Raw genomic sequence first — 20,307 nt, forward strand, 5'->3', positions numbered from 1 at the left:
TTTTAGCTTGATGTATTTCCACTTGTTGATTTTTGCTTTGAACTACCCATTATTATAGCAACATTTTGGTAAATTTTAGCATCAACTCAAGATCAATGCTTTTATTTTTAAAAGCATTAAATGAGTGTGGTGTGCAAATCTTTTTGAGGCTATCACACGTACCATCCAAAGGACTCTTAAAACAATCCTAATTCACAATTGCACCTTGAGGGTCATGACTTCTCAGGGACAAATTGAAAGTGTTTATATGATGCACCCAAATACTTACATGCACAGTGTGCATGCACACATGCAGACACACATATTCATGTATGCACACAGGCATACGTGTGCGCACACAGATGCATACACTCATGCATATGTGCACACAGTCGTGCATATGCACACACAAATGCTTACACAAACATGCACACAGCACAAGTCAAGAATGTCACAGACCTCCAGATTTTGATCAGCCACCTTCCACCCACTCACAACTCAAGGTGTGAATGGGTGGTGTGGAGAAGGTAGTGATGGGCATCTACCAGTCCCCATCCCATCCCCACCCCCCAACTAGGCCTGCTCTTGACTTTTTTGTAAGATAAACTTGTTTGCCCCCATTCTTCTCTGTTCTTCTCTCTCTTCCCCAGATGCACAAATTTTCACTCACAGAATAAGATAATGATAGATTTGTTTAAAATAAATATTCATATATGCATTAAGTTAATTTTTAATTAATTGATTAATTTAAAATAAATTTTAAAAGCATTCATTTAAAATGAATTCAGCCCAACATTTCTTTGGTTTGAGCCTCACTTATGTTCGGGGATTGTGGTTTTTTTTTTTTGGCTTGATTTGTATTTTAATTCTAAAGTAAATATCTAATTCTATTAATTACTTTTAGAAAGTTAATGGCCAATGTCTCTCTTTCTCAGGGATTGTGTTTTAGGTCTAAGATTAAAAGCAAATGAGTGGATCATAGGAAAGTCTTGCATAAACACAAGCAGTGGTTGATTTTATCATGATTTAAGACTTGTGATTATTAAAATGCTTTTTTTTTTGTCAATCTGAGTTTCTTTTTTTCTAGATAGTCTTCATCTCTTTTAGGGAAAAAAAACCCACAATTACTCTCTATTAAAACAAAGTCAAGGTCCAATGAAAGTAATTAAGATTTTATTAAAGAAATTTTAATAAACCAATTACCGCTCATGAAAATGGATAATCTCACGGAAAAGAGCCTGAAATAAAAATAAACTATATTTTAAATATATTTAGTATACATAATTATTTATTTAAATGTTTTCTCAACTAAACCTGCTGTCACAATAATATTTGGAACAGCAGCAATTTTATACTGATAAAGGAAAGCAATTGAATATACACGATTAAAGGAGAGATGCTATAAAACAATTTTATTACAGATTATAATCTGGAAGAAATTAGCATATTTTCATGAAGTAAATTAAAATTTGCTGGTGACCATCAACCAAAATACTAAAACATTTTTACATTACTTTCAGATAGGAATAAATGGGGTAGTTTGTTACAGATGTTGAATACCATTGTGAATTCAGTTTATTCCACATTTTTTCCACAAATTGAAATTTCAGTATTACCTTGGCTAATTTAGGATTACCAGGGAGTTAATATAAGAAAATTACCCAAATGAAGCACTGGAGATAAGCCTTCTAATGCTAAACCGATTAATGTTTTTTAGCAATATAAAATTTCTATATTAACTAAAAGTAGAATTTCTGTAGAGTCAAGGGTTATAATCCTATTTAAATAACATTTTTGTGTTCTCAGTTGGATTTGTTATTTGTAACATTATATCTTGTGTCTATTTGATCCTTTCAAATCATTACTTCATTTTGCTAGCACTATGATACTTAAAAAATGTTTGGTGCTTAGAGCACACATCATCCTATAAGGGTCATATCATCCAGTTATTAATTCTTGTATTTATTTAGCACCTGTTTGGTGTGCACCTCATGTGTGTCAGAGCATCTTCTGTGTGCTGTATGTGTTCTGTGTGCTGTGAGCACCCAGACAGGGTCACTGCCTTCATTTCACAGCTGGAAACTTGTTGTGGGCAGAAATAGTGAGCAAATGAGAGAAAATCAACAAGTAATGAAAAAGCATGGGAAATATGAGTTAGGTGATAAGGTCTCTGCTGGGAGTCAAAATAGGAGATCTGATAGCAAGTGTCTGGGAAGGTAGTTTAGACTGATCCGGAAAAGCTTGTCTGAGTTTAGCACATTTAAGGTGCCATGTAAGTGGAAAGAAGGATCAGTCTTGGAAAGGTCTGGGGAAGAATGTTCTAGACTAAGAGAGCAATAAATCCAAGAGATCTGAGTTACAAATAAGCTTGTGTGTTCAAGGAAAAGAAATGAGGCCATGATGGCTGGAGCATAATTACAGAGCTACAATAATGGGAAAGCCGTGAGGGCGGGGACTTCTTGTTATATTGACTAATGTATTCACTGTATCAAATAGAACCTGGCACATAGTAACTGGTCCTCAATATGTATGGAGTAAATAAATGAATGAATGAAAGGATCTGATTCAGGGTGAATTTAGAGGTTTAGGGAAAGGCTTGATCATGAAGCTACAATGAGATGTTTAATTTTATCTTAAACATAGAATATTTTAAGGGGATGTGTGGTAGACTGAATAATGGCCCCCAAAAGATATCCACTTCCTAATTCTTGGAGCCTGTGAATATTATTTTACATGGTAAAGGGAACTTTGCAAATGGGATTAAGTTAAGGATTTTGAGATGGGGAGATTATCCTGGATTATCCGGGTGGACTCAGTGTAACCACAGGTGTCCTTATAACAGAGAGGCAGGAGGATCAGAATCAGAGAAGATGTGACAAGAGATGCTGAGGTCAGAGTGATGTGAGCTCAAACCAAGGAATGCAGGCAGCCTCTAGAAGCTTAAAAGTCAAGGAAATTCTCCCCTAGAGCCTCCAAAAGGAGTCTAGCCCTGCTTATCCGTTTTAGACTTCAGACCTCCAGATCTCTATATAAATGTGTGGTGTTTTAAGCACTACTTCTATGGTAACTTGTTACAGCAGCAGTAGAAAACTAATACAAGATTATTCTAAATTAAAGAAAGTGTTTGGCCATTTAATAAGTTGCAAACATGAAGAATGATACATTTTTTAAAATTAAATGCCATTTGTAATGTAAATTAAAGTGCATTTTAAATTTAGTTACAAAGTTTAGCTGGATCCTTCTTCCTGAATCTTCTGTACTCTCACAATAGACTTACTAAAGTAAGAGGATAAGAGAGTTGTAGGGAATAGGAGGACAAGTGGATCTAAGTTAGAATGAGAGGAGTAGCTAAGAAAACAGTGTTGTCAGGGGAAGAAATGAGTCCAGTAGACAAACAGAAAGGAGAGGGAAGAGAAGGGGAGGAGAAAGGAAAAAAGAAAGTGGGAGGTTGAGAGGGAAGGGACATGAATTACCTGTTGCTGCATAACAAATTACCCCAAAATTTAGCAGCTTAAAACAACAAACATTTATCTCACATGGTGTGTGAGTGTCAGGAATCCAGGAATGGCAAATTTGGGTAGTTCTGGCTCAGGGTCCCTCATGATGCTGCAGTCATTTGAAGCTTTGACTGGATCCACTTTCAAGATGGCTCACTCACATGGCTGTTGGCTGGAGGCCTCAGTTCTTCACCACATGGGCTCTTTATAGTACTGCTTGAGGGTCCTCACAGGATAACACAGGCTTCCCCTCAAACAAGCAATCTAAGACAGAGAGCTTGGAGGAAGCCACAGTACCTTTTTTATGACTTGGTATCAAAAGTTACTCACAGTCACTGCCACCATATTCTGTTGGTCAGAAGCAAGTCACTCGTGGAGAGAAGGTTTGGGCTCCATCGTTTGAAGGGAATTGTCAAAACATGTGTGGACATACCTTAAACCACCACAGAATAAAGAGAGGAAGAAATGAAGCGAAATTTGAGCAGAACACCCATTGCTCATTTGTTCACAGAGAATGTCTAGATACGTCCATTTTTCTCCACTAATCTCTCTCCCTTCAGCCAAGATCTAATGGATATGTGTGTGTATGTGAGTGTGTGTGTGTGTGTATGAGTGTATGTGTGTGTGTTTCTGTAGCAAGACAGATGTAGAGTCCCCAGCTGTTCCCCACTTTTGACTGCTGCCAGATATATCAATCTTTATCTCAAATGTCCCCAGAGACTGCTGATTCTACACTCAGTACACTCGAGTTCGTCTCTGTGTCCAGATACTCTAACCAAAACTCACAGTTTTGAGAGCCCCCTGCAAGTGGCTGCTGAATTCCCCCAAAAGAAATTCTGCCACATTACATCCACTTTGCCAAGTCCTCATCCAAGCAGAGGTGGTGGAGCCGTCCCTGATCAGAGATCCACTGTAGGTGTCATCAGTTCAGGAAGCACTGTGGGTTGCAGGTATAAATTAAGACAGAAAGTTCAGAGATATGGATCAAGCACGGTGATATGTTCATTGAAATGTGAAGAACAGGTGGGGCCAGCCTGGAGAGGTGGAATGAATGTGAACTAGGAAACTTCTGTCTGAGCACAATTCTGAATTAGCTTACTCTAATTAATGAATTAATGAGAAAGGAAAGGAGAGAACAGTCCAGTAAAGAGATGGCGTCTCCTTTCCCAACCTTCCATCCTTCAGATATTATATGAGGCCTTTACCTTTGCTGTGGTTTTCCCCTTTCCTGACCTCTTTTCTGTTTGTTTAAAAACAGTAAAAATTCCTTTATTATCGTAGAATGCCTTTGGAGTCTTTTAGATTTATTGCATGTAAAAATACAAAAGTCTCTCTTTTGCTATTTAGCTTTTATAGGAAATATATTTTACAGCAAAACCTATCACTCATATTTTAAAACATTTACAAACCTCAATTTTCATGTATTGATATTTTCAAATCAAGGTCTGAGAATGAAAAAGTTTATGTTTTGTTTCCGTATACTTGCATTGTATACTTAAAAGAACAGATGCCTTAATGTGATACTCTTAAAAGTTATTCTCAAATACTAGGGTAGATATTAATTTCACTTTAATGTGCTTTTCAAAACTGAAAAAATAATTATTTTACTAGAAAAAAGGATATTTTTGCAAGACTGCAAATGACTGGAGGTAGCAGTTTTGATTATTTAGATTATCCAAAGTTTAGTAAAACATTTCTTAATGAGATAGATAAACAGGTTTGTATATTATTTAAAACAAGATAAATGCATATGATAATATTCCTAACATTTCAAATTCATCCAAATCGGAATATATTTTTGAGCACCCTTCTGTGTACCATTGAGCATATTTCGTGTTCTCAATTTTGGATGCTAATAGCAATTCAGACATGCACACAGAGGTGAATAGAGAATGGTTGATGTGCTAAATCAGAGGTGGGCAAAATTTTTCTGTAAAGGGCCAGATGGTAAATTGTTTTGGCTTTGTGGACCATATAGTCTCCGTCACATTCAACTCTTCCCTTGTAGGACAAAAGCAGCCATAGACAATATGTAAATGAACAGGCAGGGCTATGTTCCAATAAACTTTATTTACAAAAACAGGCAGGCAGAATTTGCCCTCAAGCCAACCCCTTGCACTAAAGGATCGATTTATACATACTGGGCACCAAAAGCATTTTGTTTCCTTTGCATTTACTTAAATGAAATTCCCAGTAAATGTTGTTTTGAAAGACAGTGGGAAGAGTTTGTCTCTATAGTCACATTTTTATAGAACTGATTTAAAACTGTTAGTCACTTTAGTTATTAATCAAACATTGTCGACTTTCAGATTAGTAATATTAATGCCCTTGGATTGTTCAACATGAGCAATGCGAGAAACTAATAAAACAAATTTCAGAAATAAGTGTGTTCTGTTTATTCTATTCATAGCACAATAGCTGAAACACAATCTCATCTTAAAATATATTGAAAGTTTGTTAACCAAGTAAGCTGGAAGTTGTGTTTCTGAAGACAACTAAGATACTTTATGCCCAATATCTGCAGGGATGATGTCTATTTAGGTTAGTCTTGAGGGGAAATACTGTCTTTCTTTCATAAGAAAATAAAATATTGTTCTCTGTTTCTTTTGCCTTTATGTATACTGTTCTGAACAACAAAAAGAATAATTATTTTAAAAGCATTTTCAAATGGTATTATAACATATATGCAATACTTACGACCTTTTCTAAAATTAATTCCATTTTACAGTCTTGTTAAAAATATTTAAAAGCCTGAAACATTCCATCTGTCCTAAAAAATTTTGCTTTTGCTTTGCCAAATCAGTTAGTTATGCTTTGTCCATTGCAGACATGCCTTCCACTTTGTACTGCTCTCTTTGTCATTGTATAAGGAGGAAGAATCTGTAGGTCCTCCATGAGCATTGCTTTCACAGAAAAGCTGACAAAACTGTCACAAGTGACAGTGAATTTAAATTTCTTGTTGAGCCTGTTGTCATCAGACCTGATGCTGGATTCTCATGAGGTCCTGAGCAATGGTGGCTGGTCCTATGTGGAGGCTAAGTGAATCAAATAGACCACATGTGCATATTGAGATCTTGGATAAAACAAAGATATCTTTCTGGTCCATTTCAGATAACTTTCCCAGTTCTTTGCTAGAATTTGGGAACTTGGGTCCATTTTATTAATGGTGAACACAAGCCCTTGCTATCCTTGATTCAATCAGATCTCTCACCCTTGGTTACTCTCCATGATGGAACAAAGATAATCATGTCACAATTTCTCTACCCACTTGTCAGATTTTCACAGCACTCTTTTAATGGGTTCACATAGATGTTCGAAAATTAAGGGCATGCTCTAGGACACACGCTCACACTATCTTAGTCCTTCCTGCCCATATTGTTAACTCAATTAGGGAAAACAGTTTTGAGATGAGAAAAAACAGTGGCCACCCAAAAGCTCTGTGTGTGTGTGTATCTTACAGGAGTCCTTTGGAACCTCTCGTCTTGCGATGCACTCAAAATGCCCATCATCCAGGACACCCTGGCAGTGTTGACTAACGCGGTGATTATCCCCCACTCGGGCTGGGAAAATTCACCGCTTCAGGACGATCGGAAAATACAGCTGCATTCCTCACAGGTGCTGCGAAATGCCACTGGATGCCTAAGGTGAGTCCTATGTCACTGCTGCCTCCTCCTGTCATTATGAACTCTCTCTTTCTGTGTCTTTAATTGCTGTTTTACTAAAGTGTTCTGAAAGATGAGTGTTGATATGGCAATGGAGTGCAAGAAGCTAACCAAAACCATTTCTAATGAGATACTGAAGAGATACAGGCATCTTCCACTATCCTGTACCTACAGCGGTATTTGACTTATTTAACCTGTTTTCTTAGGTCTTAGGCAAAAAATAAACATTTTCATTCCAAACAAAAATAATTAGCTTTCTTTGATTGAAAACAATAGTTCACAGTAATTTCCCATATTATGTTGTATCATGCACATAGAATAACCAGGCAGGCCAGTTGGTAGGGGAGAGTCTATGACAGATACATAGGGATCTAATTCACTATCACCAGAAGCTATTTTTATTTTTTTTGGTTTTTACAAGTTTTCTATGTGACTGCAAGAGCCTACAATTCTTAGAAATAGCTCTTTTATTAATAAGGCTTGTGGTATGAAATGCTTTTTGAATAATAAAAGTAGCAAATGTGTTGTAGTTATCTCCCAGTGCATGTATACAAAAATCATCCCCCAGAAATCTCTTGAGATGTCTGAGAATCATCTTTAGGTTTTGTTTAATTTTTACTCTTAGAAAAGAACATAATAATCAAGGAATAGTTCTTTCAAACTCTAGAAACTGTGTTCTCAAGGATGTTGTATTGTGTACCTAAGTTGGAAATCTCTACTGGATAAACTTTAATCATGGGATGGGGGCAAAAGGGTGACTTAAAATACCTAGTCAAATAATCTATATTTCCAAAATAAAATGTACAGGATTGCTTTAGCTGGGCTGCCTCAAAGCTGCTATTTCTCCTACAGTTGATAAGTTTCTAGGTACAAAAACCAGTCTCTATTGAGAAGGAACAAAATCACCTCAGTGACATTAATAATAATTATCTCATGAATATTTATAACAATGCTCTTAGCCTCCAGTATTGAGAGGGGTGTGTGTGTTTCTGTGAATATGTGTGCGCAGAAGGAGATAAAGAGTCAGCCTCCATAAATATCGATGTGCACACACAGGAAGGAATAGGAAATCCTTTGACGATTTTGATTTTCCTCAAGGTCATGAAATAATGATCTTTTGACATGATTTCTCTGGATAGACTCTACCATAAGCCAAATTTACAGTTCTCCAAAATCCCCTATTGAGACATCCATTTTATAGCCTCTTAAATTCTATTATCCCTCTGAAACCTCCTGCCCCACCAGAAGAAATATAACTCTTCCAAAGCTAAAACTGTAGGCACTTCTGACCCTTTTTACCTGATTTCTCTATTTCAGTTATTTACAAATAGTTTTTCCCCTTTTAGCATCCTTGACTTTGTATAGAGTGTCAGCATTCCTAACGAAGATTGTGGAAGGAAGTGCCAGAATCAATTGTAGAAGTATAGTCAGTAATGACCTGATTAGCTCTGTCCATTAAAAGTTCTCTCTGGGGGCCAGCCCGGTGGCGCGAGCGGTTGGGTGCATGCGCTCCGCTGCGGCAGCCCGGGGTTCGCCGGTTCGGATCCCGGGTGCGCACCGACGCATTGCTTGTCGAGCCATGCTGTGGTGCCGGCCCATATAAAGTGGAGGAAGATGGGCATGGATGTTAGCCCAGGGCCAGTCTTCCCCAGCAAAAAGAGGAGGATTGGCAGATGTTAGCTCAGGGCCAATCCTCCTCACAAAAAAAAAAAAAAAAAGTTCTCTCTGAATAATATAGTAGCATAATTATATATTCATGATGTTTGACTTAAGGATATAGGCCACCATCGTTATGAGTGTACATTCAACATCATTTGATGAAAAGTCAGATGAAGAAGCCAGACCAGGTTCACAGGTCCCCTTTGTAGGTGATCTGGCTGAGTTTAAAGTCTGGGGCGTGACACAGAGCCAAGTTGGGTCAGACCAGGATGACTACCCATCCCTCTCTTTTCACACACACAGGCTTGATCCATGCTTCTGGGGCTGTCCAGGAGTGACCACACCATAGGAAATAGAAAAGGGGGACATCTGACTTAGAAAGAGTTTTATGTAGCCAAATTAGGTTTCCTTAGGCAAGACACAACCAGGTTTAGGGTTTTCCCGCTTTTCTGCGTTTATCATGTGAGTGACAAAGCAAAACCCATCAATATATATGTGAATATTTAATTCCTCCCTAATTCATTAAACTCCTGCCCTTCTACGGAAAGAAATATAATTTCTGTTGTCTTATTCTAATGTGTTTATGAATCATTCCACGTTGATGAGCAGATTGGACTAAGAGAGGAAGAAAACAGCCCTGGGAAGGAGCTAAAAGGAATTTATCAAATAAAGGCTCAGTGGATGAAAGGTTTCAAGAAATTTCTACTGTCATTTGCCACTTACTTAGAACCAATGTTGACAACACAACAAAAGAGTCACAAATGTTTATATCATGATAGAAGATTCTAGATTTTAGAATGTGAGGTTATTTATATGCTTGATTTTTTCCATTAAAGCTTAAATCTTTATTTACATTAAAGAAATTACTGCATATGTTGCTCCTGCCTTTCAACAGTTTTATCCCTGAGCATTTGCTGAGTGCCTGCTATGTGCCAGGGAGGGAACAGGGAGGCAGACATAAACATGGCAGCCTCTGTCCTTCAGAAACTCATAATCTAGTGGAAGAAAATGGTACCCATAATACTTAGCCCTAGTATTATATTTCAGTGGCTTTTTAATGTAATGATCAGGATGGTACAGAAGGAAAAACTGGGGAGCGAGTGGCTAACTCAGCCAGTAAGGTCACAAAAAACTTCAGGGATCAGAAGAGATTGGGGCTAAGCAATGAAAGGACTTCACCAATCAATGCAGTGGGAGAGTGTGCATTATGGCCAGAAAGAGTGGCAGCCGTGCTCTGACACAGACATGAGAGAACTCCAGGATCTGTACATAGTCTACAACACTAGGAGACTTCAGGAAATGCAGCTTGCAGAGTTGTTCCATTCCAGATGATGAAGAGTCTTCAAAACTGAGCTAAGGAGAATAGATTCGAGTCTGTAAGGAGTAGAGAGCTATGGTGAATCTTTGACCAAGAGAACACAATGGTCAGCTGTATCTGGGAGCAATTGTAGGAGATAGAGTGGAGGCAGGCGGGGAGAGGAGAAGCGACATTAAGAGTGGAGCTGTGAATTTACCAGGGATGCCCTCATTTTTAAGATAACTCCTGTGGACAGCAGTAAATATCAATATTTTGTTCCATTCGATTAAATTTAACTGTCACTAATTCGAAGCTATGTAAACTATTTCCATAGCTGTTTACATTTTAGTTCTGCTTTTCATTTTGGAATTTTCTTTTCTTTTCAATCATAATATTCTTATTGAAATGATAGTTTCAATATCTTATTCAATTATTTAGACTAGTTTCATGGCACAAATCATTATTTTTATGCAATTGAGGTTCAATAAATCAAATCCTCCAAAGCACGAGGGTATCAAGCACACATCACTGTGCTCGATTATGGATATTGCAATAGACTCAGAAAAGTTCTCCTGGAATTGCAGAAGTTGATTTGAATGTAGTCCTTAAAATGTAAATTAACAACCAGATCATCTCAATTTGTAAATCAGATCTGGGCTTATACCTTTGCAAGGAATATTTTTTCCTGTCAAAATATTTAGAAAGAATTTGGTGTTTCGGTTCTTCTTACAACAGAAAAAAATCACGGCAATTGTTCTTCTACTCATTTTTATGTACTAAATGCGTATGATATATAAAAAATGATGTAGTGAATTTGTACAAGATGATATAGTGAGTTTGCGTAACATCTGCATGCTTTGATCTGCTCCGTTAATTTATGGCTTTACTCTTGAAAGTTACCTAAATTGTGTAAAAATGCCAAATATACATGTTATAATTTTTTTCGAATGTATCATAACCACGACTATCATAGTCCATGAAATCAGGCTAAAACATAAGCATTTGATTCAGGACCTTGTTTAGTTGGTAACAGAGACAATAAATCCCATTTGGCCTTCAACTGTGTCTGTGTGTGTGCTTGTGTGTGTGCCTGTGTGTGTGTGTGTTTAAGGAATTCTACAGAAAACTCTGGAGATAATTGACTAGTTCAGAATAAACTAAGTGTCACAAATAGCAAACAATTCATTTCCCTTGGTGTGATTTATGGATATTCCACTGTGTCGAGGCAAAGAAAAATAGTAACTTCAAAAAAAATGAAATAAAATATGTACAAAACATTTCTTACCAGCAAACTTTTGTTCCTTTTTAGATCTTATTCTTTATTAGGAAAGCATTTTAAAAACTAAGACTATTGTTGAGGACCATTCTGTTGTATTAAAATTCTTTTCAATTATTTCCATTTCTATACTTCAACTTACAGAAATTGTCCATAGCCTTTAAGTGCTAGGAGTTAAATAAAATTCAGTCCTTGCCATAATTATACATTTTATAAATTTGATTTATACATTATAAATTATACATTATAAAATTTGATTTATGCATTACGATTCATTAACTTTGGATGAAAAAAATTACAAGCAGCAAAGTAGCATGAGGTCACTATTTAAATATATTTTAATATGTGAGATGTCAGTTACACTGGATTCAGTGTCTGTCCTCAGGTGATGTTTTCCCTAATATTGAGTTGGAATGGAAACTCCTTTCTCAAGAATTGTAGAGAAATTGAAGAATGGAGCTGGGTGTGGGTGTGGGTGTGGGTGTGTGGGTGTGTGTGTGTTCGTTCATTTGTTCATTCGTTCATTCATTCCAAGGTATGACCTGGCAACATAATAGATGTTCATTAAATCATTTTGTACATTGTCAATCGAGACAAGATTTTTAAACAAAATTAAAATGAGTATTTTTATTCATAAAATCTCTGTCTTCTAAGGACCAGAAAGTTCAGCTTCAAATACATTGTTTGTTCTTGATTTATTATAAGTTCAATAGCTCATGTTTAGTAAGTCAGGAAGCCAGTACTTGCACCCACATCCTAACTCCTGATCCAAACCATTCATTCCCACTCTGTCACACAGAGAGGCAATACAGTGTCGTGTGAGATGAGACGAACAGCTCTGTGCTTAGAATAACACGACCACCCAACCAGCCAACCAAAAAACGGACAGCATTCTCCTTTGTGTTGGTTCCTTTAATTTGCTTCTCAACATTTGCTGAATGGCATCCACTTGGCCAACATCCCTTTTGCCTTTAACTGCCAGGTGTCCTCTCCCTCCGCCTCCTTCCTTACTTGCCATTCTTCTCTTCTAAGGCCTCAGGTATGGAGTGGGACAGTTAGTCCTGTAGCCCCACGTAAGTCTCTTCTGTCCACCTCCATCTTAAATCTTAATTTAGACAATCAGTCAGAACAATGGGTGCTTTTTTTTTTTTAAGATAAGACTATATTTTAAGGCATATCCCAGCTAATAAAGTTGACATTTTTCTAGTACTCAGATTCCTCCACTTTTTTTACTGATGACTTAGTTTTCTTTTACTGATGGCTCCACTTTTTTCCTAGGACGATATTTCCTAGCCCAGTGTTGCTCAAAACTCCAATAGGAGCTTATGGTAGGTAAAAATAAATTGATCAGATTATTATTGGAGATCATTATTCTTAATTTTTGTTCCTAGCAGGATTCAAATTTGTTTATGGCATTTCGGGGTGGGAAGCCGAGGTTAAGAATTTAAGCAATTACTATCTGAAAGGAGATCACCTTTTATTTTTCAGAAAGAAAAAAAATGTTATAAATGCAAATTGTACCACTCTTATAAGAGTTTCAAAAGCTTATTATAGTGAAATTTAAGTTAGAAAAAAGGCCTAAGCCTTAGTAAGCTAAAACCCGGAATGCTAACACTGTCCAATCTTCAGACAGTTCATTCACACGGTCTTAATAGACTCTGTCCAGTTTCTCAAGCCTTCCTTTGGCAGTTGGACCAATATCAATGGTGAGGCCCCCGTGCCAGCCTCGAGCACAGGGCACACTCACAGGAGCATTCTAAAGAGAAGAGCCTGTTGCCTTTGCCTTCTCTAAAAAGGCATGGTAAATCTTCATGAGAAGATGTCATATCATGTTGACATAGCAAAAATTTAAGCACCTATGAAATATAAAATGAAAGTTAATGCCCTTAGTCCTTTTCCATTTAAAATTCATTTTGGAGTAGGAAATGGAATTTTTCAAAAGCACATATATCTATTTGTTCCTGAAGTATCTATCTGTCACTGAAGAGAGAGGACAGAAATGAAAATAAAACTCTCTTACATTTTGTTGGAGGAGTGAGTTGATAAGAAGGATGGCAGCTAGACTGTAGGATTCCAGGCAGCAGTGGCAGGTGGGGAAGGTGGAAGTCAGAGCTGGGGGTGATTAGCAGGGGACCTTCATCTCTGTATTCTTCCTCCTCCTGCCCACGCCCTCCCTCCCCCACCCCAGACACTCGCTAATATTCACCTTCTTCCTCATTTCTTCTCCTTTTCTAGTTTGTTCTTTGCTCCAATTATGCCCAATTAAAGCTTTAATTTTTAATGAAAACCATTTTAAAGCATGGCCTAAAATAAATGTGGCAAAATGTTAGCAAGGCTCAGGATGCAAGTATGCGTGCAGTTGATGTGTTAGTATTTTCTTCTTCATTTTGTGATTAAGGAGTCCTCCAGGGAGACCACTCTCCTATGGCCTATGTTAGGCAACTCAGACCTTGAAAGAGATTCAGTTTTGTGCTCATTGTGTCATTGCACAACATGTAATCAAATACCTTTCTTAACCCTTGCCCGGAATAACCGTCACCTTCGACTGAATCATCACCTTCACCATCACCTTCACCATCAGTTTACTTTTACCTACCGTATTGACCAGCCACAGCCTGAATGCTCACTAGGGAAGGTCGGACTGGCTCCACCTGCGGACAAGCTCATTTTGGCTGAGGTCGCTCTAGTGAGTTGAAGAAGTGTCCCTCAAAAATTCATGTTCACCTGGAACCTCAGAATGTGACCCTATTTGGAAATAGAGTCATTGCAGGTATAATTAGTTAAGAAGAGGTCATACTGGATTAGAGTGGGTCCTTAGAAGAGGAGGACTTACACGCACACAAATACACAAGGAGAAGGCCATGTGAAAACAGAGGGAGAGATTGGAGTGACGCAGCTATAAACCAAGGAATGCGAAGGATTGTTGGAAGCCACTAGAAGCTAGAAAAAGGCAAAGAAGGCTTCTTCCCTAGAACCTTCAGAGAGAACATGGCACTGCTGACACCTTGATTTTGGAATTCTAACCTCCAGAACTATGAGAGAATAAATCACTGTTGTTTTAAGCCACCTAGTTTGTGGTATGTTGTTCTGGCAGCCATAGGAACCTCGTACAGTGACCCTACTAAGAAACCAAGTGGGAAGGCCCGGCCCAGTGGCATGGTGGTTAAGTTCTCGCACTCCACTTTGGCGGCCCAGGGTCCGCGGGTTTGGATCCCAGGCAAGGACCTGTGCACTGCTCATCAAGCCATGCTATGGTGGCTTCCCACATATAAAGTGGAGGAAGATGGGCACAGATGTTAGCTCAGCAACCATCTTCCTCAAGCAAAAAGAGGAGGATTGGCAACAGATGTTAGCTCAAGGCCAATCTTCCTCACCAAAAAAAAGAAACTGAGTGGGGACCTACAATGCCAGGGAGCCACCAGAAGACACAGCACAGGGAGAAAAAGGGGTAAATAACACTGTTTGCCTGACCCCAACCAGTGCCCACACACTGGAACAAACCATCCAGACAGGGAGCTGTTTTTCTCTATGCACAAGGCTGTTCACCTCCATAGCTCAGGTGCAGGGCAGAACATCCCCTGTAGCAGGATTGAGGCAGATGTGGCTGCCTCAGCCAAAGAAGGTTCAAATCCAACCTCTGGACTGGGTGTCTGTTAAATAAGCATCTTCCATGTGCAGATCTGGTTTCTGTGTTTTCTGCTCCCGTTTATGATGCTGTCCTTTCCCTCCTGACTTTGAACTCGCTTCTGAAAGTTGCGTGGATTTGCTTGATACTATGGACAGCCAGAAGTCATTCTAGGTTCTCAAGCAGGGCACGTGACATAAGTACCATTTAAGGAAGTTGGCCCCAGCAGCTGCATACAGAATGAATGCTTTCTGGATTTAGTGTAAAACATGACTGTGTTTCCCACTTAAAATATCACACATCAATACCCTAAAGATCCTTGTCATAGCCATTATCATCATTTCGGAGTGAACTGTAGGTGAAATCTTGCTGAGTATCCTTTTTTTACCTTTAATCTGCCAGCTCATTAAGACGACTCTGATCTACATTACTGTGTAGCTGTGTTACATCTAGTCATGCATACTTAAGACTTGATCTCCAGCTGAAGTATTTGCGTAGGGCTGGCCTTGCTAGCTTCCACAGCTCATTTCCTGGTGCCGCTGAGTCATTTATTTATTTTTATTATTCTATTCCCACTTCAGCATCTGTCCTGAAGGACAACAATATACAACCCTAATTTTTTCCATCCATCTTTGTGTACATGAGAATGTTATTAAGCCCATCAAAGGAGCTGCACTGCGCCTTTGCTTATGAGTGTAATTAAACTCAGACCCTCAATTAGTCATTTTAACCCATGTAATGGATGAGCACTTAGTCCCATGGTGCCACTAATTCTAGAGTGACCTTGAGAAAACCCCGTCACAAAGTAATACTAGTGATCATCACACTCTGGCTGGAAAGCTCCAAGGACATTTATTTTATCTGCTTTACTTGTGCCTTAGCCACAGGTAAGAAGAGGAATTATTATTATTTTTATTGTAAGTTCAGTTGGTTGCAATATCATTCATCTATTAAGAAGAATCTTTTTTTAGAAGTATTTTTTAAGTCTTGTATAATGAGCTCTGGATTTATCCCAGCCTTGTGTTGCAGCTGAATTGAGCACTCTTCTTTCAGGTACTTAAAAAGGGAAGGACCTAGTCTATGTGGATGCTGTGAGCAGATGAGACACCACTCATCCCACTCACACCCCCCTTTTCCCTCACCCGCCCTAAAGCAGAGGATGCTTCTCACCTGAGCCGTTCTCCACTCCTTGTCACTGTGTCTAATACAGATGCAAAGTGAATAGTTTTCTTGGATCATGACTAGGAATGAAAGTCTTCTTTGAAGGAAGGGGACAGAGAGGTTGAAGGGGGGATGACAGAAGGAGTAGGGGGGTCATAGGACCCCATCAGAGAGGATGATTGGGCTGCCCATCTCAGCAGTTCCATTGGTGGCAAGGGCTCCAATTTCCTTAGTGCACCCCAATGCTTCTAGCTCACTTCCTCCTGCTTAGTCAGAAGGAGGTGATGGTTTATACTGTATTAGTTTGCTAGGGCTGTCGTAACAAAATACCACAGACATGGTAACTTAAATAACAGAAATTTATTGTCTCACAATTCTGGAAGTTAGAACTCTGTGATCAAGATGTTGGCAGGGCTGGTCCTAAGAGGCCTCTCTCCTTAACTTGCAGGTGGCCACCTTCTCGCCATGTCCTCATGTGGTCTTCCTTCTTTCTGTCTGTGTCCTACCTCCTCTTCTTATAAGGACACCAGTCATGTTGGATTAGAGCCCACGATAAACACCTCATTTTACTTTAATGACCTCTTTAAAAACACTATTTCCAAATACAATCACATTCTGAGGTACTCGGGGTTAGGACCTAACATTTGAATTTGCGGGGGACACAATTTAGCCCATAATAATACTATAATAGTTGGCTTGCACTGTTTGTTCTCACCTTGGAAAATAATTGTTAATAAATTAAAACATTCTTCCAGCAGGGTCAAGTGGAAGTAATCATAAAAATATTCTACAGGCTGACACTTTCCTTTTCTTACCTCCAAGGAGAAATAGTCACCAATGGAACTTCAAGAAATTCTCTATATAGCAACATAAGAATTTATAAAAGCCAATTAATGAATTTGTTCTTGGATTGGGGTTTACATAGTTAACTGTATTAAATTCTTGTACTTCGATGAAATCAATAACTTGACTTAACTATCAAAGAGGGATCTTAGAAAATCTTTACACAAATTTGTCTTAAATCCTAATTATTGAATGTATGTGAAATGACCTTTGATTTGGAATCAAGAGATCTGTATTTGAGCCCCAACATTGTTCCATCTTATCCATTGTCCTGAGGGAAACTAGGCTACATTATGTTGGCCTCAAGTTCCACAGCTGTAAAGAAGAGATTTGGCCTAGATGTCCTTGATGAGATGTAAAAGAAAATGTGAAGCATGGTTAGGGTGTTTGCTAGCTGACCTCAAGTTGGGATCCCCAAATGAGGCATCCCCAAGTGGGCTATCACCCTTGAATACCACAGGCTCTAGGGCCTCGCCTTACCTGGTAAGAAACTTGACCTAAAGCTGCAAGATCATCAGGAGGAAATCAGCTCTTGGTTTACCACCTACTAAAAGTCTGTTATAATGCTATGCTTCTTTAATATGCATGCTGTTTAGTACAATTGTCCAAATAATCTAGTGAGGTAGGAGTTCCTGTCCCATTTTACAGATCAGGAAACTGATACTCATAAGGGCAAGAATGACCTGCCCCACATCATAGCTAGTGAGAGAAGGAAGGTGATTTAAATCTCAGGTTGTGTATGCCACAGCTGTGTTCCTCCCACTCCACCATGTTCCATAAGACAGAGATGAGAAGCAGCCCAAGAAGTCTTATGTTTATTTACAATGAGGAAAGAATGCTGACTTATTGGGATCCTATGAGAAGCAGATATCAAGATGGAATTAGAATCTATGCAAAATATTTAATTAGGGGCAACACCTGGGAAGAGACCAGAGGAACTGGGGGAGCCATCAAACCATGACACAGATCTGACCCCAAGTGAAGGAAGGAAGGAGGGAAGGAAGGTTGGTTGGTTGGTTGAAAATGTCTTAGACCCTAAGGGAATTCAGCAAAACTGCTGGAGAATTCTTGAGCCTGAGTCATCCTTCCAAGGAATCCTGCATCTCCCAGGAACGGGCTAACCTTATCACTGCTGCCGAGCTCAGTCGCTGGCTAGGAGCCTCCATGGGAAACGAGACTTCGGCAAGAAGGCGAACACAGTGATGGATTTCAGTGCACAGCAGCTGGACCGTCAGTCAATGACACAGCCTAATCTTTTCCCAGCACTTTCATTCTCTATAGGTTAGGCACTAAAAAGCCACATTGTAACAAAAATCACTTGGTGGTATGGAATCCAAAAAGGGGGATAGTTATATTGACTGAAAGTTTCATTCTCTCACCATCTGTTTTTTGAGTCCTTACTATGTACTAGGCCCTGTGGTAGGTGTGAGGACTTTAATGAAGAGCAAATAGACACAGTCTATGGAATTTGCAGTCGAAAGCAATGCATAATGTCATTAAGACAGCCTGATGCATCTAAGTCCCATTAGGTTGCCTCAAGACTAGACAAGTCGGAGTGTGCTTTTCATAAATGATGCCTCAGAAGGCCATATTCCTTTTTTCAATATTTTCAGGGCTGACCAACCTCCCTCTTACCGATAACATTCTTTCTTTACATACAAAAAGCTTTTTACCTTAAATTGGTTTACTTTTACATCTTGTAGCCCTGAAGCTTTCTATCTCTTCAGAATTTTGCATTCCTCTTATCTTTTCTATTAGGAAAAGTCTGAAAAAATTGTATTGTTCAATTCTTTCAGAAGGCCTTTCTATCCCCGAGGAGGATTAACTGTAATTTCGCAAAGTTCCTTCTGGCATTTATGTACCATGAAGTAGTAATAGGTATCATTTCTCCCAAACATTATTTTGTTTCCCTAAGCTAGAAAAAGTGAGAGTATAATGATTTCACCTTAAATATAAATGATTAATATAAAATACCCCATCATGCTATTCCTTATTAAAATTTCCATCACTTATTTCTGCAAAATTTGATCTACTTAATTATGAAAATTTACAGGATCTGACTAAAACTTGCTTTAAATTATTTACTCTATAATTTGGTTGCAAATATGGGCTTCTTTAAAAGGACAAACAAATATTAAATTTTATCTTTTCAGTATGAGTAGTTATTCTTCCTATTAGAATATGAATATTCAAATCTTTCCATTAGTACAGACAAATTACTTCCTTTAACAAAAGATTAAATGAAAAAGTTTAGTTAATTCCCAATTGGTAGACAATGGTGTTTATGATTTATCTCTATAAAACATTGGGTTATAGAGTATTAGTTCCCCAATAAATAAAAAGCAAGTTGTAAGAGCTGGTTCATTTTTAAAATCTTTCATAACTTCTTGATATTAAAAATATAATTTTTCCTCTTGCTGCCTCCCAAATTATATTACACTGCATCAGAAGGAGCTTCCCTGGAGGAGAAGCAAAGAAGCAAGTCTATTAACCATAAATTGAAGAAGAAAGAGCTCGCCACACAGTTTCACTTATTGCTTACATACTAAGCCTCTCCAATATTTTAACACATCTATTTTCAGAACATTTCTGCTTTCCCTTTTCAAAGCAGCACTTATTTTAAAATAAACAAAGCCAGCATTTACCAGAGTTGGGACAAACCAACCAGTGAGATGATTACACCTCAAGAAGGACAAGCATAACACACCTGGAGGCTAACCCACGTTCGGTAACCTTCAATGAAGATCTCCAGCATGCAGTTATGATTGCCCTTGGAGGAAAGAGAAACATAACCAATGAGAGCTCCAGATAACATTCTCAAAGGCACCAATTCAGAGATCACGCCTCCTTCCCACCATCTTGTGAATTCCCAGGGAAGAGCCAGATGCACAGCTCTGCTCTGTGCAGTCTGTCTCTTAATTCTGTTACTCCCTTCATTCTTCTTTTTCTTGTCTAGTTGTTGCTTAATTCACCAAGAATCATTTGTTCCTTAGTTGATCAAGAATATTTGAAATAAAAGAGTAGAAACAGTTTGATCGCCATTCTAGTCTCACCGACCCCCTTTCCTGACTTATGTTGCTGTGCAGGTATGTAGAGACATCCAAGACTATTTTCTTTAGGGCGTTTGACGGACAGCTGCAGGTGAAGGCTGATTGGAGTGTCCAGTTCCGCTAGGTTCCTCTCCATTGCCTCTTGGAGCTGTTATAGGGAGGACTGAGAAATGGAGCCTCTGAACTCTGAGAGCTACTGTGTCGTGGAGATCATAGGAAGCAGAGGAGCAGGTGGGGTGAATAGAGAGAATCACTACT

General features: G+C 38.6%; 1 protein-coding gene across 10 annotated transcripts in view; it reads left to right on the plus strand.

The window, feature by feature from the left end:
- CTNND2 (catenin delta 2) overlaps nucleotides 1–20,307 on the plus strand; it is an 892,220-nt gene that overhangs the window by 720,318 nt on the left and 151,595 nt on the right. For all 10 annotated transcript variants that reach the window (XM_058564342.1, XM_058564335.1, XM_058564340.1 and 7 more), the window contains one exon: nucleotides 6,937–7,120. In XM_058564342.1, the coding sequence (XP_058420325.1) occupies nucleotides 6,937–7,120 (184 nt within the window). The remainder of the gene's footprint in view (nucleotides 1–6,936; nucleotides 7,121–20,307) is intronic.

This window comes from Diceros bicornis, chromosome 20 (genome assembly GCF_020826845.1).
Source record: "Diceros bicornis minor isolate mBicDic1 chromosome 20, mDicBic1.mat.cur, whole genome shotgun sequence".
Taxonomy (NCBI): Eukaryota; Metazoa; Chordata; class Mammalia; order Perissodactyla; family Rhinocerotidae; genus Diceros; species Diceros bicornis.